Below are 18,229 nucleotides of genomic sequence, written 5' to 3' on the forward strand. Positions count from 1 at the left end.
ACTGGCTTTAAAGAAAATTTAAAAACCCAGCCCTTCTGATTTGGCAGAAAAGAGTAAAAATCTCAATTTGGATACCTGGTTTTGCAGGTGAGGTCCCTTAGTTTTGCTTGTGTGTGAGCTCACAGGCAAGCTGCTTTGAATGCAAAAACACCTTAAGAGAGTATGTTCCTAAATTTTTATTTTTGTGCATTCTTATTATATTCCCTATACAAAAGGATTTTCCAAGAGCTACTTTAGAGAGAGGTTGTTTTGCCCGATCTGGTTTTCTTTCATGTTCTTTGCACACACAGACACATAAGTTTCATAAGCTTTTTTTTTTTTTTAAACACACAAACTAATAAGAATTTCCCATTGACTTTGAACAGGCTGCTATTGAAATAGCTATTAAAAAAAAAAAAGTTAATTAAGATGCGGTTTGTCACCTGAGATTTTTAGAAGGGGAGTCAGCCTTACCACTAGCTGTGTGAGATTACCCAATGGATAGATCCTTCTAGCCTTTTCCCATGAGAAGAAATTGCCAGTAGAAGAATGGTGGGGGGTTTTATAAATAGAAAGCTTAGCTGACTTCTGTACAGATGAGGTTTGTTTTCATAATTTAGTGACAGCTTAGTGCATAATTGCTGCTGATCAATTACTCTCAGGATCTGTTCATGAAATACAGTACCTCAACAAACCCTTGCTTTTCATTTTCAACTTGTTTTCCTTGTTTCTATCTATAGATCCACTTTAATTTGAAGAATCCTTGGTCTGCCTTGCTAGTGAGAACTAAATGAAAGCCAAAATGAGCTTTCCCTTAAGGAGGCTTTACTTTAAAAGAACATCTTCCTTTTAAGTATGGAATTCGGCTAGCTCATTGATAGCGGCAATAAATAATTTAAATAATAATAAATCATTCTCCAGACGTGAAATTAAAGTTTCTCAGAATTGGATATGTTTTAGTTATTTCCTGAAAAGAAGTTAGCATAAATCAAACTCTGAAAGACACTGACAACTGATCTTCTTGGAACACGTGTAAAATCCTGATGCGTGCTGTTTTCTTTCATCTCTTACTGTGGCCCAGTCCATACTTGCTCTTACATCTTCTAATTCAGAATAAGGTTAGCTTCCGATAGAGCAGAGAACTCCTAATGCTTTGCCGCTGCCTTGCCGAGGGCTCAGAGTTGGGTTTTATGGTTTTGTTTGTCTTCCTGCAAAGCCAGCGTGGCTGAAATGCCTGGAACCCTGTGTTCATGAGGATTTCTGGATAATTATTGTTTCCACTGACTTTTTCTTCCCCCCCTTCAATTTATAAAGCACCCTGTCAAAGTCCAGAGATTGATTTGTAGTGCACACCCACCCTCTCTGCCACATTTGTATGAGGCTCCAAAAGAGTATTATTGTGCTGAATGGCCTCATGCTGGTTCTCTCAGAACAGTTATTCTTTTGTCAGGAGGCTGGCTATGGAGACCTTGGCAAAACTACTAAAATGTTTGTTTACAAGAAACCATCAAACAAACCTTGAATAGCTTCTCCCCTCCCCTCGTCCTGCCCATCTCCCTCACCTCCCCAGTCTTTCTCCAAGCTTTGGAGCTCCACACTCGATGTACACAGAGCAATTTGAACGGGGTTGGGGTTTGTTTCCCTGTTCTGATTTTTCTTTTTTCTTTTTTTTTTCTTCCTTAAACGAAGGTGTCAGTATGGATGGCAAGGCCAGTACTGTGATAAGTGCATTCCACACCCAGGATGTGTCCATGGCACTTGCATTGAACCATGGCAATGCCTCTGTGAAACCAACTGGGGTGGTCAGCTCTGTGACAAAGGTATGCTAATCTTACGGAGAGCCAACTGTAACACTTGAATTTTAACGCTGGCAGACTTAGCAAGAAGAGAGTGTATCCGAGACTGAGTAATTCGGCCTCTTGAAACATGGTGGGAGTTTTTTGTCCTTCAGCTACTTAGTGTTGTCTCCTCTGCTGTTCTGGCGTTGTTAGCATATGTGCTTAATTTCTCCCTCTCCTACTCTTGTGTGCGGATGTATCCTGGAAAGGCTGTAGAATAATGGAACAAAGCGTGCACATGGTGATGTTTCTGTTCTTTCTCAACCGTGGCGTTATTGCTCCTCACCTCTTGCAGATCTGAACTACTGTGGAACCCACCCACCCTGTTTGAATGGTGGTACCTGCAGCAACACTGGCCCTGATAAATACCAATGTTCCTGCCCTGAGGGCTACTCGGGACAGAACTGTGAAATTGGTAAGTGTTTGATGCAGCCACTGAGCCGCCACTTGGCAGTTAATTCTTGCCAGCTTTTAGCGGCTGGTTTGGGATATGTTTTATGAGGTTGGGGAAAAGTCAATTTCTAACATTAATTATGATGTCAGAGCTGGCTATAAAGATCCAAGACTTGCTTGTTCATGCTTCTTCATGAACAGCTGATATCTTTGAACATCAGCCTTCTGCTCACCGGAGAGATCACTGCAAGTTACCTTGTCTGGCTCTGCCTCAAACAGGTGCAAGTCGATGCGTTAATGAGTTTTTAGCACAGAAGATGACTTCCTGCTGGCTAGTAGCTTTTTGATCCACAGCTCTCGCAGGAGTGCAATACATCAAGAGTAATGATGGTGTGTCCAGAGTAGAAGCGCGTGGAGGGAGCAGGGGGTGGCTTCTGGTGATATTGCTATAGTCTCTACCATGATGTCCTTCTGTCCCGGTGCAGCGGAGCACGCCTGCCTCTCTGATCCTTGTCACAACGGAGGAAGCTGCTTAGAGACGTCTACAGGATTTGAATGTGTGTGTGCGCCTGGCTGGGCTGGACCAACTTGCACTGACAGTAAGTCCTTTCAAAATTGAATTTAAAATGTGCTAGTTTGCTGCTTTAGATCAGTCTTTCTAATCCCTGATAAACTTACAGGGCAGCCTGCTTAACCTTTCCCAGCTTTAGTGTTGGTTCTTGGCATCCATTTATACCGTGGTGCACGCTCTTCTTCATGCCAAGGTTTTTGTTAAATGCAAAGGGACAGAATGGCCAAAGGCTTCTTGAAAGAAGCAGGACACTGAATTTTCGTAGCATTCTGGCAACTTTGTTAAAATACCGTTTTGAGAGACTTGCTGGATCAAAATCTGACTTCCACTTGCAAAAAGGCCGTGGGTGTAAACTGCTTCCCCTGTGCTTTGAACCCCCTTTCACGCTACTATTATTTTTAAAGGCGACTTTTGCTGAAATCAGAGTAGACCTAGAAATTCCAAGCAGAGGTCCTGTTGTCTTTCTGTTCCTCGGGGCAAATCCTAGTAGCAGCAAATCAAATTTCTCAGTTACTGACACTGCCTGTTTGGGAACGCAGCTAAGCCTCTCCTTACTTTCCCTTACAGATATTGATGATTGTTCTCCAAATCCCTGTGGTCATGGAGGAACTTGCCAAGATCTAGTTGATGGATTTAAGTGTGTTTGTCCACCTCAGTGGACTGGCAAAACTTGCCAGCTAGGTGAGAACTGCTTTTCTCTTCATCCAGTGTCGCTCTGGGCGGCGGAAGATAAATGCGAGAGGGATCACAGTGCAGCAGGCAAGGGCGGTTGTGCCCTTTGTGTTAGGCATGTTGATGGTTCCGAAGCCTATGGATGTATTCTGGCACACTGAGAGCATTAAGTGCTGGTGTTTGCAGGACTGGGGTCTAGGACAGTCTCTAAGCAGAGAATGGCTTCCTTCTGTCGTTGTTTTGCTGATGCAGTTGAAGGAAATAGTTAACTAAGCCAAACAGACATACTTTAAACCATAAATGAAGTGGAGAGGGTGCATGTGTATGCCTTCCAGTCCCACCCCCACATCTATTTCTTCCTTTAGCCTGTGAGAAAGTTGCTGTATCTCTTCAGCCATGTCAACTCCTCCAGACCAAGGAGTTCACAGCTGGGTTCCAAAATGTGGATGATCTCATGAAGAATGAGCTGTCTGCATTCTTTACACACCACGCTAATCCCAATGACCAGGCTGTAGCACCTCCTCCTTCAAAATGCTCCCTTGAGATGTGTGTGGAGGGGGGGGGTGAAAGTTGCTCTTAATGAGTGGCTGTGTAATTATCAAATAATTAGCGTAGCCTGTATGTTCTAATTGCAGAGAAATTGAAAGAGACTGATGTATGATTAACTTTTGTTTGTTCAAGTCACGCTAATCCATGCTGTATATTACAAGTTCCTCTTAGATCTGAATGAACTGCTGATTATTGCTGTGAAAACCAGCTGTAGGCTTCCCCCCGTCCCTTGCCCTACAAGCCCTGCGTTTGGCCATTCACGTTGGTTTTTTTTTCAGATGCGAATGAATGTGAGGGCAAACCCTGTGTCAATGCCAACTCCTGCAGGAACCTGATTGGCAGCTACTATTGCGACTGCATTACTGGCTGGTCTGGCCACAACTGTGATATAAGTAAGTGTCCGTATCCTTGGGCTTATCAAAGGCCGATCGTGTGTGTACATGTATTTATGCCACTGAGTTCTAAGCTCAGATTTAAGTATCAGGCGGAATCCCAGCGGTTGATGTTTTTAGAAAGGGAGTAGTTGGTGTGGAATGAAAATACACATTTTTTATCAAACTCATTAGCCCATAACATAGCTATATTCTGATAAAGGGACTAAAACAATGATGTGAAGTTTCACTGCCACTAGTAGAAGAATCACGAAAGGTTCCCACCCATTATAACCACCTTATCTCAAGGAAGGCATGCAGGAAACTTGACAAAAGGTTTATCTAACTGCAGTTTCAGAGAGACTTGAACTCTGTATCTAGTGTAAATATATTTTTGCCTTCTAACCACGCTAATTTTATTACAGATATTAACGACTGTCGTGGACAATGTCAGAATGGAGGATCCTGTCGGGTAAGCCATTCTTGTTTTATTTTGGTTTCCGTGAGACTTGCAACAGTAATGAAAACATTCGAGTCTACACACAAATAGTGTGGAAAATAGCAATTAGCTGGTATAAATTGTCATTTCGTTGAGTTGGGAGGAGGGGCTGTATCATGCTACAGCACGTCGGGGTAAAAAAATATAACTGCAATAAATGACTCATTTTCACTGCCGGTGTCACCAGTGAATGGGCTGGTTTTTGTGCAAACTACCTACTGTAAATGTAGATACTCCACTTCAAAACGTGGATTAATGTATCCTGCTTGGAAATTAAGAACGTAAGCCAGTACTGGTGTGTCTGTGTGTATTTTTCCCCCTAAATATTCTTGCCTTGTTTTAATTCGAGCTAGTTTCTTATGTTGGTATTGGATATAGTAAGAGGATTATTTTTATTTTTTTTTGGACTGTCACCTTTCTCTTTTCTTTTTTTCTTTAATAAGAATGTATCAAAAGGGAGGAAAAAAAACCCCTTAACTCTAAACTTTCTTGTTCCTTCCCAGGACTTGGTTAATGGTTATCGGTGTATCTGTTCACCTGGCTATGCAGGAGATCACTGTGAGAAAGACATCAATGAATGTGCAAGTAACCCTTGCATGAATGGGGGTCACTGCCAGGATGAAATCAATGGATTCCAATGTCTGTGTCCCGCTGGTTTCTCAGGAAACCTCTGTCAGGTAAGAAGCATGGGTGAAAGGCAGGCCCTCAGCCAGCGGTGTTTCTACCAGCACTCAGGATCTGTACACCGAATGCCTTGCATCCAGTGAACCATAGTATAAAGTTGTACTTGATATCGCTGTCAGTCTGCCAAGAAAGTGCTTGATTAATATATATTGGGGGGGAAAAAAGAAACCAACGAAAAACCCTCACGGGCTGCTGAGGATTCTTTTTGTTAAACAGACCGCAAGCATTTGCGTGTTGGGTTTTGTTGGGTGCTAACGATTAACTTTCAGTGGCTGTTAAATATCAAGAGCGGTGTCTGCTGAAATAGTTGCAAGTCTCACTAAACTCTGAGCATTATGAACAATTCATTGAGGCAGCAGATAAAAAGGTCAGATTCCACAATGTCTGCCTGTCGTAGCGAGGGAAAGCTAAGATAAAACTTCTGTTTCACTCAGCCTTCTCCCTCTCTCCCCTCCCCCCCCCCCCCCCCCCCCCCCCGCTTTTTATTTCCCTTTTCTCTCTGCACTACTTACAGCTGGACATAGATTATTGTGAGCCAAATCCTTGCCAGAATGGTGCCCAGTGCTTCAATCTTGCTATGGACTATTTCTGTAACTGCCCTGAAGATTACGAAGGGAAGAACTGCTCCCACCTGAAAGATCACTGCCGCACAACTCCTTGTGAAGGTGTGTGTTACCTTGCAGGTGAACGGGAATGACTGACAACAGTTTCTGCCCCTCCCCTGGCTGAAGCCACAACGCAGCTCCAATGGTGTTAGTCAGTGGAGCAGCCTTTGTGTAAAGAGGCTGAATTTTGCCCTGTGCCTCGTGCCTCTGTTTGTAGGAGATGAGTACTATTTGTAAATATGAGACAGTCTTATGTCAACGTGGGCACAAAACACAGGTAGCAAATAACCTGCCTTGCTGGCCACAAATGTGGTCCAGCAATCTTCAGATAAGATGCTGTGATTATTTGATGCGCAAACACTTGGTACAGTCCTTTTATTTTAAAGCAGCAAGCTTATTTGGCGCTGTTGTGGTTTGCGGTTGGAGTCGGTGATCTTAAAGGTCATTTTCCAACCTGAATGATTTTATGATACGCCTGTCTTCTTAAATGTCCATTACTGGATTAATTAAAGTTAAAATAAAATGTTGCTCTTAGCTTAAGAAATCAAGTAGAATGGGCAATACTCACGCGGGTCTGTGCTTTTTCTACAGTAATTGACAGCTGTACCGTGGCAGTAGCTTCTAACAGCACACCGGAAGGAGTTCGTTATATTTCTTCAAACGTCTGTGGTCCTCATGGAAAATGCAAGAGCCAAGCAGGTGGAAAATTCACCTGTGAATGCAACAAAGGATTCACTGGCACCTACTGTCACGAGAGTAAGAGATAAGAGAGAAAATGTTTTGCTGTCCCCTGCTCTTTTTGGAATAAGATTCCATCCTTTCCCCCCCAGACCGCTTTAAGGTTTCTTTCTTGTAACACAGTGAACCTTGGAACTGCTTTAAGTTTTCATATCCTGCTTGGGTGAGGCAGATTGGAATTTGCTAGGCCTTGGGGAAAGTTCACAGTAATGAACCTTCTGGCCTTGAATTGTATGTTTTTAAAAACCTTATGTATACAAGATCTGAGGTAGTTAATAGTGGGGTTTAACACGGATCTTAAGGACTCCTGATTTTTATTTTTTTTTTAATAGTAGTTGTTGAGTGACAGGCTCATCACTTTGTGCGCTGTTTTTCAGCTATTTCTCATCTTGCTTATAACCCTTCCTCTCAAAACAGTCTGCAATAGCAAGATGATACTTCTAGTTTGATTTAATCTTTTTCTCCTTCCCCCCCCCCCCCCCAAACTGTTGCAGATATTAATGACTGCGAGAGCAACCCCTGTAAAAATGGTGGCACTTGTATCGATGGCATCAACTCCTACAAATGTATTTGTAGTGATGGATGGGAAGGAACATATTGTGAAACAAGTAAGTTAACCGTTCTTCAGCACGCAGAAAGATCTCCTGGAAATACATCAGGAAGGGATGGCCTGTACTGTCTTTAAGAGGATAGTGACCAATGCCAATTCAACATAAACTCTGCTGCAAAGGCCGCAGAGGACAAGGTGTCACCTTTTTTTCCACTGAGTCCCGGGCTTTTGAATAGGAACTAAACACAAATTAGGAAGCTGGACTGGAAGTAGAACCTGGCTCTCCTCCTGTTCAATTTTCTGCCCTACCCTTTGGGTAACTTCCTGTAAGAAACCCTTAGCGTTAGTACACAGCACTTTAAGAACGGCACATCGGCACATCACACTTGTATTTTGTCGGTCTCGGGAACAGGGGAGGAGTGAGCACTCAGCTCCTATCCCCTGACTGGTAGGGTAGTTTATGTAACAGGCCTTTGCACTTCTTGTTTACTGAAAGAAGATGCCAAACAAAATGAAAATAAACTGGTGGAATATTCTTCATCTCTGTGACAGCGCTTAAAGCTTTAAAATACTGACCTAAGTGTTTAATCCATGATTGAAACACAGGCCGAAATTAGGGACAGGACATGCACCTTTCAAGCATTAAGTGTGTGTCAGTTCTGTAAACACTGCTTAGCTCGTTTTCTCTCCTTAACGTATCTAGATATTAATGACTGCAGTAAAAACCCTTGCCACAATGGAGGAACTTGCCGAGACTTGGTCAACGACTTCTTCTGTGAATGTAAAAATGGGTGGAAAGGAAAAACCTGCCACTCCCGTAAGTTCAGCGTTTCCAAAACATAACAGGCGTGCTCTGTTAGGCTGCTTAAACTTGTTGCATTGCATTATGAAAGCCCTGATATTAAGGGTAGTTTGGGTTCTTCACAGGTGACAGCCAGTGCGATGAGGCAACGTGCAACAACGGAGGAACGTGTTATGACGAGGGGGACACTTTCAAGTGCATGTGTCCTGCAGGATGGGAAGGAGCCACTTGTAATATAGGTAAATACCCCGTATAATCGCCAGGAAGCAGATGCAGCGCTGAATCTGTGACCTCAGTTTTTCCTCTTGGCTCGCTCTTGGCAGCTTTCTAACAACTTAGCGGCAAATCTTGTTTCTGTTACAGCAAGGAACAGCAGCTGCCTGCCAAACCCCTGTCATAACGGTGGTACCTGCGTGGTCAGCGGGGATTCTTTTACTTGTGTCTGCAAGGAGGGCTGGGAAGGACCCACGTGCACCCAGAGTAAGTCGTCTCTGCTTGAACTTTTCCAGAGTGTTGCATGATGAGAACATTGGCTCATCCTGTCGCCCCTGGAGTCGAGATTGAAACCAGAAGGGAAAGCTTGTTTGATGTAGGCTTTAGCATCACCTGAATCTTTGTTTTTAATGACTTTATGTGATAGAGCCTTGACCTGGGCATGAGAAAGTTGCAAATGAGCTAAGTGGAGACAGATGTCGTCTTGTTTTGTCCCACATTCTTTTTCTACGAGCAGCTCTGTCTGCTTCCACTTTCCCCCCGCTCCTTGTTAGATTCTTTACAAGGATCTCTTCCTGTGTACATGTGTTCCACAATGTAGTTAACAAATTTTGTGGTAGAAGCCTGGAATCAATTTAGTGGAGAATTTGAGCATATTTTTGTTAAAGTTGAGCTAAGTGTAACTTGGGCATTAGGGGAAGTTTTGATCATTCTTTACTGGCAGTAGAGTTGCGTTAGCCAAAGTTTGCATATTTAATGTTGTCTGTCTTGTCTCTGCAGACACAAACGACTGCAGTCCTCATCCCTGGTGAGTTTAATATGTTTATCTTTCATCCTTTGCTTTTTTTTTTTTTGCTTTAGAATTCTAGATTCTTTTCATCTGTAGCAGTTTTTTTTTAACATATATAATGACTTTTCGTTATAGTTATAATAGTGGCACTTGTGTGGATGGAGACAACTGGTACCGCTGCGAATGTGCTCCGGGCTTCGCAGGCCCTGACTGCAGGATCAGTAAGTGTCTCAATGGCCCTCTGCCGTGATTTTCGTCTCGCTTGACTCTTGTTGCAAGACAATCATCTTAATTAAGTGGTAGATCAGATTAATGATAGATGTGCTGTGTCTTCTGCATCCCTACCTAGATCTGTAGCAGATGTGGGGAAGAAAGGAATTGCACTGAAAATTAAAGAAATCTTAAAGTTCATTGAGCTAGAGCCGAAACCTCTTGGTTCATCTGAGTGGGCAAAGTGCCCTTCAGGATAGTCTGCCCAGTTAGATGTATTTGTGTGGCACAGGTTTCTGCCTGAGATGAAAGCGTGCCAGCCAAAAACCTTGTCAATTAATAATCCACCTACAAGCCCTGAGGTGATGCATGCACTTCCCTGTAATTTAATAATAATTACAGGTAGGAGGACACTAACAGTCTTTTTTTTTCTTTTTTTTTTTTTATTTTATTTTAACAACAGCCATGGAAATAGAAGTTTCTTAGTAGCAGTACAGCTAGAAAGGGGTTTAATGTTGTCACCGGTTGAAGAATCTAGTGGGGGGCAAAACTGGACTATGTCAAAGGAGAGGAAGTGTGTTTGTGCGAGAGGGAATGCATCCTTGCCCTTGAAACGCTGAAGTAGCCATAGGGGTCAAGTTTTGATCTTTTAGTGCCACACAGCAACAACTTCAAAGAACTTGCTCTGAGATTTTGCTGGTGCTGCTAGTAAGAATCTGTCTCTGAGTAGACACTAGAAAATGAACATAAAGCTCCAGTAGGCAAATCTCTCATGTTTTTTCTGACAAAACAGAAGGATGCTAGAGAGTAACTCTTTTATTTCCTCTCCTTCCCATCATAGATATCAATGAATGTCAGTCTTCACCCTGTGCCTTTGGAGCTACATGTGTAGACGAGATTAATGGGTACCGCTGCATTTGCCCACCGGGTCGTAGTGGTCCAGGATGCCAAGAAGGTATTCCAGATGTCACAGCTGGTCATGATAGTTGTGGCAAGATCTGTGTAATTGCATGTTAACAGGCTTTTTTGGTGGTGGTGGGGTGTTATTTGTTGTTGTTTTAAAGCAAGTCTCTTTATTGGAGAAGCAAACTTACCACTAAGTTTGGATGAACTTAGGAAAGGGGGTTTTTCACTTTTTTTTTTCCTATTTTAAGTTTATCATTCTGTTCAATCTCTCTCCAGTTACAGGAAGGCCTTGCATTACCAGCGTTCGAGTGATGCCAGATGGGGCTAAGTGGGATGACGACTGTAATACCTGTCAGTGTTTGAACGGGAAAGTCACCTGTTCTAAGGTAGAGCTGCGCTGTGTTTTGGGTGGGTTATACTGTCTTCTGTCCTGTAACCGGCAGTTAATTATCACTATTTATTCTCTTCCAGGTTTGGTGTGGTCCTCGACCTTGTGTCGTACATGCCAAAGGTCATAACGAATGCCCAGCCGGACACGCTTGTGTTCCTGTTAAAGAAGACCACTGCTTCACTCACCCCTGTGCTGCGGTGGGGGAATGTTGGCCTTCGAATCAGCAGCCCGTGAAGACCAAATGCAATTCTGATTCTTACTACCAAGACAACTGTGCCAACATCACCTTTACCTTTAATAAAGAAATGATGGCACCGGTAAGCAGCAGAACATAGCTCTCCATGCTGTGGCACGTGCGTGCTTGCTTCCCGCAGCAGGAAACAACTGTTTTGACTGGTAGAAGTACAGTAGAAGCTGATGCTCCCTTATTATCAAAGAAAACAGAAGGTAGAGAAGGATTAACAAAAGATTAAGAACAAAAGCTGGTTTGGAGGGAATTTCACCTCCTCTTCCCTTGAAAACTCTTACTTCGGGGCAAAAAAATATTCTGTGTGTTTGTGTGCATATATATTTAAAAAAGACCAACACCTTTTTTTGTATCCCCCAGGGGCTTACCACAGAGCACATCTGCAGTGAATTGAGGAATCTGAATATTCTGAAGAATGTTTCTGTTGAATATTCCATCTATATTACCTGTGAGCCTTCACACTTGGCAAATAATGAAATACATGTTGCTATTGTAAGTATTCCTGGAATATTTTTAAATGTCTTCGTAGTTGTTTGCTTGGATACGTGTGCAACATGTGGATTTCATAAAAATCCTAATGCCTGGCTCTGTCAGCACTTCTCGTGTTTTAGTTTCCATCCCAATTCCCTTTAAGAACAGGGAAGAAATCCTGGTTACACGTGCGTACCTGAAAGCTACCATCTGGTAGCAACTGTAACAGGGGTAGTAAAACATTCTTCTGTTGTACTCTCTTGAGCACCGCTTTTGGGTTTGTTTGGGGTATTTTTTGTCTTCTTTTTAAAGATGGAGACAGAAATTCTGCATTGGTTTCTGCCCACAGCAGGGTTTTTTTGCGTGTTTTGTTTTTTTAAGTATTAAAATTACTGAGAGCCTTAACTGATTGTGAAAGTTTATAAATAGCAGATTACCCACGCATCTGATCTGGCATTTGGCATTAATTGTATGACTTCTTCTGTAGTCTGCAGAAGATATAGGGGAAGATGAAAACCCAATCAAAGACATCACGGATAAGATTATTGACCTTGTCAGTAAGCGCGATGGTAACAACACGCTGATTGCTGCAGTTGCGGAAGTCAGAGTACAACGGCGACCAGTTAAAAACAAAACAGGTAAGCTTTTCCTTCTCTCCAGAAACTCATACGCTGGCCGTGACTAGAGCAGCTTTTCAAAGCAGGTGAAGCTTTTCTCACTCTTGAGGTTTGCAGCGAGTCTGAGAAGCTCTGCCTTTTGGCCCTGTTAACTGGGAACAAGAAGGAGGCTTTGCACCAGGATCTTAGTACTTGAAAAAAATAAAAAAAATTAAAAAATGAACAGTTCTGAAAATGCTCTAAAAGGGCTAAGCTGTTAAAGGTTAAAAGGGCTGCCACTCTTCAGCCCCCTTCATGGAGAAGTAAGGAAGAAGAAAGCTAGTGAAGTCGTGCTGCCTGGCTCTGAAAGCTTCCATGTATTTACCTGGCAATGCCACTGTCCAAATGGGATGAATTAAATGTTCAGGTCAGAAATCTCCATTATTAGCTTTCCACGTAGCGCCAGGCGTGCACTGGCATCTTACTGACAGTCACCGGTGGAGAGAGGAATGACCGCAGTGGGTACAGAGCCAACTGCCCTCGGGCTGGGAGATGTTCTGGGAGCTGGGAACGCAGCGTGAAGCGTGACTGGCTCTGTGCACATGAGGAAGACATTTTCCGTGAGGGCTCTCGGACAGTACTCCCGAGTCCTAAACTCACTGTAAACACCCTGTATTCTAAAAGAGCCGAGATTATCTTTATGCTACTGTCCGGACCCCAGTGAAAAAACCACAGGCTTAAGAACTGAGATTTGTTTTCTTTGTAGAAAGCCTTGAGTGGAACGCTTGGTTTGCAGCAGGTTTAACCGGTCTCGTATCTCTTCCAGATTTCTTGGTGCCGTTACTGAGCTCGGTCCTAACAGTAGCCTGGATCTGTTGCCTGGTAACTGTTTTTTATTGGTGTATTCGAAAGCGCAGAAAGCAGAGCAGCCATACTCACACGGCCTCCGACGACAACACTACCAACAACGTAAGGGAGCAGCTGAACCAGATAAAGAACCCCATTGAGAAACATGGAGCAAATACTGTCCCGATTAAAGACTATGAAAACAAAAACTCTAAAATTGCCAAAATAAGGACACACAATTCAGAGGTGGAGGAAGACGACATGGACAAACACCAGCAGAAGGCCCGATTTGCCAAGCAGCCAGCGTACACTTTGGTAGACAGAGATGAAAAGCCCCCCAACAGCACACCTACAAAACACCCGAACTGGACAAATAAACAAGACAACAGAGACTTGGAAAGTGCACAAAGCCTAAATCGGATGGAGTACATCGTATAGCAGACAGTGGGGTGCTGCCATGCAGGGCCTTTAAATATCATTATAAAGGCACTCAAGAGCTTGTAGTTCTTAAACTGTTGTGTAATATTTGAGTCTAAGGCTATTATTTACTTAGAATCCCTGTGTTAATTTAAGTTTTGACAAGCTGGCTTACACTGGCAATGATAGTTGCTGTGGTTGGCTGGGATACCAAGTGCTGCATTTCACATCTATGCAAAACTAGTCAAAAGTGCCCTCATGTAAATTCAGCTGTAGCTGATACATCACCGAAACGTTTCATAAGGTATTACATAGCCTTATTACTCTTCCTTAGTGTTAATTTTTTTTTTCTGCCAGATGTCCCGATTTATACAGTTTCTTTAGAATAATACATTTTATTTATATTTATTGAATTTGAGTTTTTTGTATATTGGTTTTATGGTGACGTACAACTAGTTCTGTATTTGAAAGTGCCTTTGCAGCTCGGAACCACAGCAACTATCAAAAATAAGTTTATTATTTATTTTTTTATTGTATTTTTGTTGGGGGCGGGTGGGGGGAACTTGTCAGCAGTTGCTGGTAAATGAAGAATTTAAAGAGGAAAATGTGTCAAAAATAGAAGTTTGTATAGATATGTAAATAATTCTTTTTTTATTAATCACTGTGTATATTTGATTTATTAACTTAATAATCAAGAGCCTTAAAATATCATTCCTTTTTATTTATATGTATGTGTTTAGAGTTGAAGGTTTTTGATAGCATTGTAAGCTTGTGGCTTCTCTATTTTGAATTTATTTTCTTGTTACATGTTGCCTATATGCCAAAACTAAGGTGTTCTAAAATAGTTTATTTTTAATAGGATGGGCTTTCATGCCTTGATGCTGGTTTTTGTACAAATGTCAAACGTTTGAAACACCTTCCATAGTATCACTTTAAGACTCTTTGTAAGTACTGACTGAGGCAGTTTAGATAATTAGACTAGAAAATTTTTTTGCTGCTTTAGACTTGAAAAACGAGTGACAGGCAGATAATCTGCTAAGAAGCAGTTTAAGGGAACAAAACTGAGCTATTACTTTATGTAGATGAAATGTGAGTGGTTGCATGTAATTAAAATATCAGATTAGCGTGTGAAGTTGGAAACACAGCAATCTTATTTTGTAAATTCTGATTATTTTTTTTTTCTCACCATGAATATGTAATACTGAACCACTTGTAGATTTGACTTTTTTTGTAATCTACTGCATTTAGGGAGTATTCTAATAAGCTAGTTGTTGAATACTTGAACAGTAGAATGTCCAGTAAGATCACTGTGTAGGTTTGCCATAGATTACACTGCCCGCCTTAACAAGTGAGGAAATCAAAGTGCTATTACGACGTTTAAGATCAAAAGGCTTATAAACATAGTAATCTCAGTGGTTAACCATTGAGATCACGAAGATACCTTGTATTGTGATATTAGTGTTATATGAAAATGCATCTTTGATGTGTTGTTCCTGGCAATAAATCTTGAAAAGTAATATTTATTAAATTTTTTGTATGAAAACATGAAAGAGCGTGGAGATTATTGAGCTCGGAGGCACTCCCCATGAGTGAGTTGTGCAAAACCAGGGGCAGGTGCCGGTTTACATCTCCAAGACCTGCCGCTGATTTGAGTGGAGTCAGGTGTTTTTTTAGAGGATTACACAGTCCCCTCTGGCTCTCAATCAAACTGAAGGGGTTTGAAAGCAGCATGTCCCTTGCTCTCAGTGACTTTTGGCTAACATAGCTCCATGTACTTCTAAGAGGAGGAGGATGATGATGTGACTGGAATTGTGCAACGAGTTTACTTTGCGTGGGCCAATGAGCTGCCACCAGGTAGTAACCAAATCTAAGTAGCTAGGCAAGACACAAACTGCTGACCTGGATGGGAAAGGATCCATAGATCATACTGATTTCTAATGGGCAAAAAGTGCTTTGTAAAGCATAAAATAAACTCTTGAAATATTCAAGACAACGGCTTTCAATGCTTAACTCATGCAGCCCCTCCCGCGCACGAGGGGCTGCATGTAGAAGTAGGGGTTAGCTGTCGGACAGTCTTAGTTAACACACTTTTGTGATGAAGCTGCAAATTTGTTTTGGTCAGGTGCTGGTACAAGTCGAAAGGAAAAATGAACAGTGTGTAACAAACGCAATTAAAAAATGTTATAATAATAGCGTCAGGCTGCTTCTTGTACTTCAGCTTAAAGCAACCCACTGCAAGGTTAGGCCTTTTCATCCATATTTCGTTTGTAGCAAATACAGATACTTTATATAAAGATTGCCGCGATGTGAATATGATGAACACGTAAAAAATCCGCTAGCGAGACGTACTCTGTTTCTGTACCTTTTTCACAGCTGTCTAAAAAAAAAAAAAAAAAACCTGGCAAAAATCTATTTAGTGTTACTTTTTATTTCAAACTCACTTTAAAATGCGATTTCTAACTTGCGCTGCACTGCCGTGAAAGGAGGACTGCTCTTACTCTTCACAATCACGTGCCACATAACTTAAGTACTGGAGAATCACCAGTGTACTGCCTGCGGAATGGGAAGTCAACAAGATTAGCTTCAGCTGACCACTTCAATAATTCCTCATCAAACAAATCCCAGGAGTATTTATTTCCCTTTGTTCCTTGACTTCAACAATCCGCAATAAAGCAAACGCGGCCTGTCTAGAACAGCCACTTAAAGATAATAGAATCTTCCACCTGCCTCAGAGCGCAAAGTGAGGCTATTTACCGAACGCTTTTCTGTACGTCTAATGTTGAATTTGCCGTCTTCCCGAAGCCTACTGTTCACATAGGTCTCCCATTCAATGACGCAGAAACCAGCTACCTCTTCTAAATGACTGAAATGTTTATACCTGAATTTGTAGGAATAAATCTGAGTCTGCCTTCTATTAAGCAAAAGAAAAAGAAAAATAGGGCTTCTGCTGGTCCTGGGAACGTGTATTTGACAGGCTGCTTCAAAACCCACTGAGGCAAATTGTATTTACAGACTTGATGATTTAATAGAGTGACAAAGCTGTTTAGATCTCTGAAGGCTCAGTGTAGAGCAAAACCTGGGTTCCTCAAGCTTCAAAACTTGTCAAAGCCTTGAGCACAGTATTCATTTCTTTCTTTCCGGCGCTACAAAGTACTGTATCGACCCTGCAGAGGTCTCATTACTGCAGAGCTTCTCCACGCACAACCTATTTTTCCCATATAACTCGTTTCATCGCTATCTCATAGCGTTACAAAGTTAGAGCCACACAAGATGTACAGGAAGAGGGAAAAAGAATTCTGAGAAATCGCTATAATTATGTTTTTAAATTATATCCTCGTATCTCAGTGGTAGCTTCAAAACTTACACGGGTGAACTTAACGCAGAAACGGTCTTTCCAAAGCCCAGAACCCCCACCAAGCTGGGGGTTGCTCTATGGAGTGTTTTCTGTTGTCAAGAAAATAAATAGAAACATGAAGTTTAAGGCTTTCCCATTAGAATACCAAGGCACATTTATTTTTGTGGAAGTTATACTTTGCCAGTTCACAGTTTACTACTCCAGGAAGATACATTCTGTTTAGTCAGGAGAAGCTTCCCGCTGCTACCATTTGTTCTTTGGATCCTTATTCATCTAAGAACTGAAAAATGTGTCCTTCCTGAGCCGCCATTTAAACACAGAGGCTTTCAAAAATAAAAAATAAAAAAAATTCTGCCCTTAGCGTCCTCAGCTTTGCTATACCTACAGCTAATGGAACCTGTCGCATCTGGGTTTGGTTCAACTGGAGCTGAACGCAGCCACATCAAAGCGGCTGCACCTCCACATGGAAAGGGCCCGTCTTACGTAGAGGTAACTAGGGAAAAGGTGCTGATGGTGCACCTTACAGCAGCCTTAACGCCAATATATTCATGGCACCGGGGCAAAGACGGCCTTGGGAACAGCTATTTCTGCATTGCTAATAGGAGCCAGTGACAGCCGGCAAGCGCTTGTACACCTGAAGCCCAGCAAGTAACATAAAGTAGTTCAGGGCCTCGAGACGAGACTGGCATCTTCAAGCAATTTCGCTGATGAAGCCACGCTCCTTTCCATAGATCTTACACCCCTGCACAGCAAGAGTTAATAGGATTAATCAGCTCTCTGCCGAGCTAGAAAATGTACAAGGTTACGCTCTCCGTGGCTCCTAGAAGATTGCAGGGCCCAGCTCCTCATCTGCCAGCCCCCAGCGCGGCTGCTCCAGCCTCCCCAGCTATCCAGGGATCCAGAATCCCTCGGGAGCAAGTCACAAGGCAGAGGCTTTATGTTTTTATTAGAGTATGGAAAGATGAGAAGTTCTGACAAGGGAAGTACCAAATTCAGCCTTTTTTCCCTAGAAGATGGAAGTGATTGTGCAAGCTCCCCCTCCCCTTTCTAAACAGAGCAAAAATGTTAAAGAATATTTGAGAATTTGTCAGCTTCCCCTTTTTCAGCATTGGCCATCAGCATCTCACCAGTGGCCATCGCGAATACTGTTCAGCGCACACAGAGTTTGCATTCAAAGGTTACCTATTGTTCCCAAAAGAGGGAACAAAAGAGTAAAATACCTGTGCAACAATGAATTGTGATTTCTGGGGGTGAGGAGGAGGAAAGCGGTGAAGGTTCTGAAGGGTCTGTCGGCCACCAACTGGAGGTTCGGCAGAGGCCTTACCCAGCACTGGGGCGGCACGGGAGCCCTCTGGTATCAGACGGGGCGTCAGACCGGAGTTCCAGCCCAGATCTTCCAGCGAGCGCCTTCTCTGTGATGTGCAAATGGTTTCAACCAGTTTCTCTACAGGGTGGAGAAATAAATCTCTATTCTTTTCATTCTAGCACTATGAGTTCATATTAATATTAAACAGGGGCATGCCCATCTCTAGAATT

General features: G+C 42.4%; 1 protein-coding gene across 1 annotated transcript in view; it reads left to right on the plus strand.

Moving 5' to 3' along the window:
* The window catches only part of JAG1 (jagged canonical Notch ligand 1), a 34,838-nt gene extending 21,336 nt beyond the window's left edge, over window positions 1-13,502 (plus strand). The window contains exons 6-26 of the mRNA XM_074578454.1: window positions 1,669-1,799; window positions 2,113-2,232; window positions 2,696-2,809; window positions 3,349-3,462; window positions 4,281-4,394; window positions 4,799-4,845; window positions 5,376-5,549; window positions 6,071-6,221; window positions 6,753-6,917; window positions 7,394-7,507; window positions 8,153-8,266; window positions 8,377-8,490; window positions 8,615-8,731; window positions 9,245-9,272; window positions 9,390-9,475; window positions 10,306-10,419; window positions 10,647-10,756; window positions 10,842-11,078; window positions 11,369-11,500; window positions 11,967-12,117; window positions 12,902-13,502. Coding sequence (XP_074434555.1) covers window positions 1,669-1,799; window positions 2,113-2,232; window positions 2,696-2,809; window positions 3,349-3,462; window positions 4,281-4,394; window positions 4,799-4,845; window positions 5,376-5,549; window positions 6,071-6,221; window positions 6,753-6,917; window positions 7,394-7,507; window positions 8,153-8,266; window positions 8,377-8,490; window positions 8,615-8,731; window positions 9,245-9,272; window positions 9,390-9,475; window positions 10,306-10,419; window positions 10,647-10,756; window positions 10,842-11,078; window positions 11,369-11,500; window positions 11,967-12,117; window positions 12,902-13,359 — 2,905 coding nt within the window. The 3' untranslated portion in view covers window positions 13,360-13,502. The remainder of the gene's footprint in view (window positions 1-1,668; window positions 1,800-2,112; window positions 2,233-2,695; window positions 2,810-3,348; window positions 3,463-4,280; window positions 4,395-4,798; window positions 4,846-5,375; window positions 5,550-6,070; window positions 6,222-6,752; window positions 6,918-7,393; window positions 7,508-8,152; window positions 8,267-8,376; window positions 8,491-8,614; window positions 8,732-9,244; window positions 9,273-9,389; window positions 9,476-10,305; window positions 10,420-10,646; window positions 10,757-10,841; window positions 11,079-11,368; window positions 11,501-11,966; window positions 12,118-12,901) is intronic.
* Window positions 13,503-18,229: the final 4,727 nt, after the last annotated feature.

Source organism: Larus michahellis, chromosome 3, assembly GCF_964199755.1.
Source record: "Larus michahellis chromosome 3, bLarMic1.1, whole genome shotgun sequence".
NCBI classification, from domain to species: domain Eukaryota; kingdom Metazoa; phylum Chordata; class Aves; order Charadriiformes; family Laridae; genus Larus; species Larus michahellis.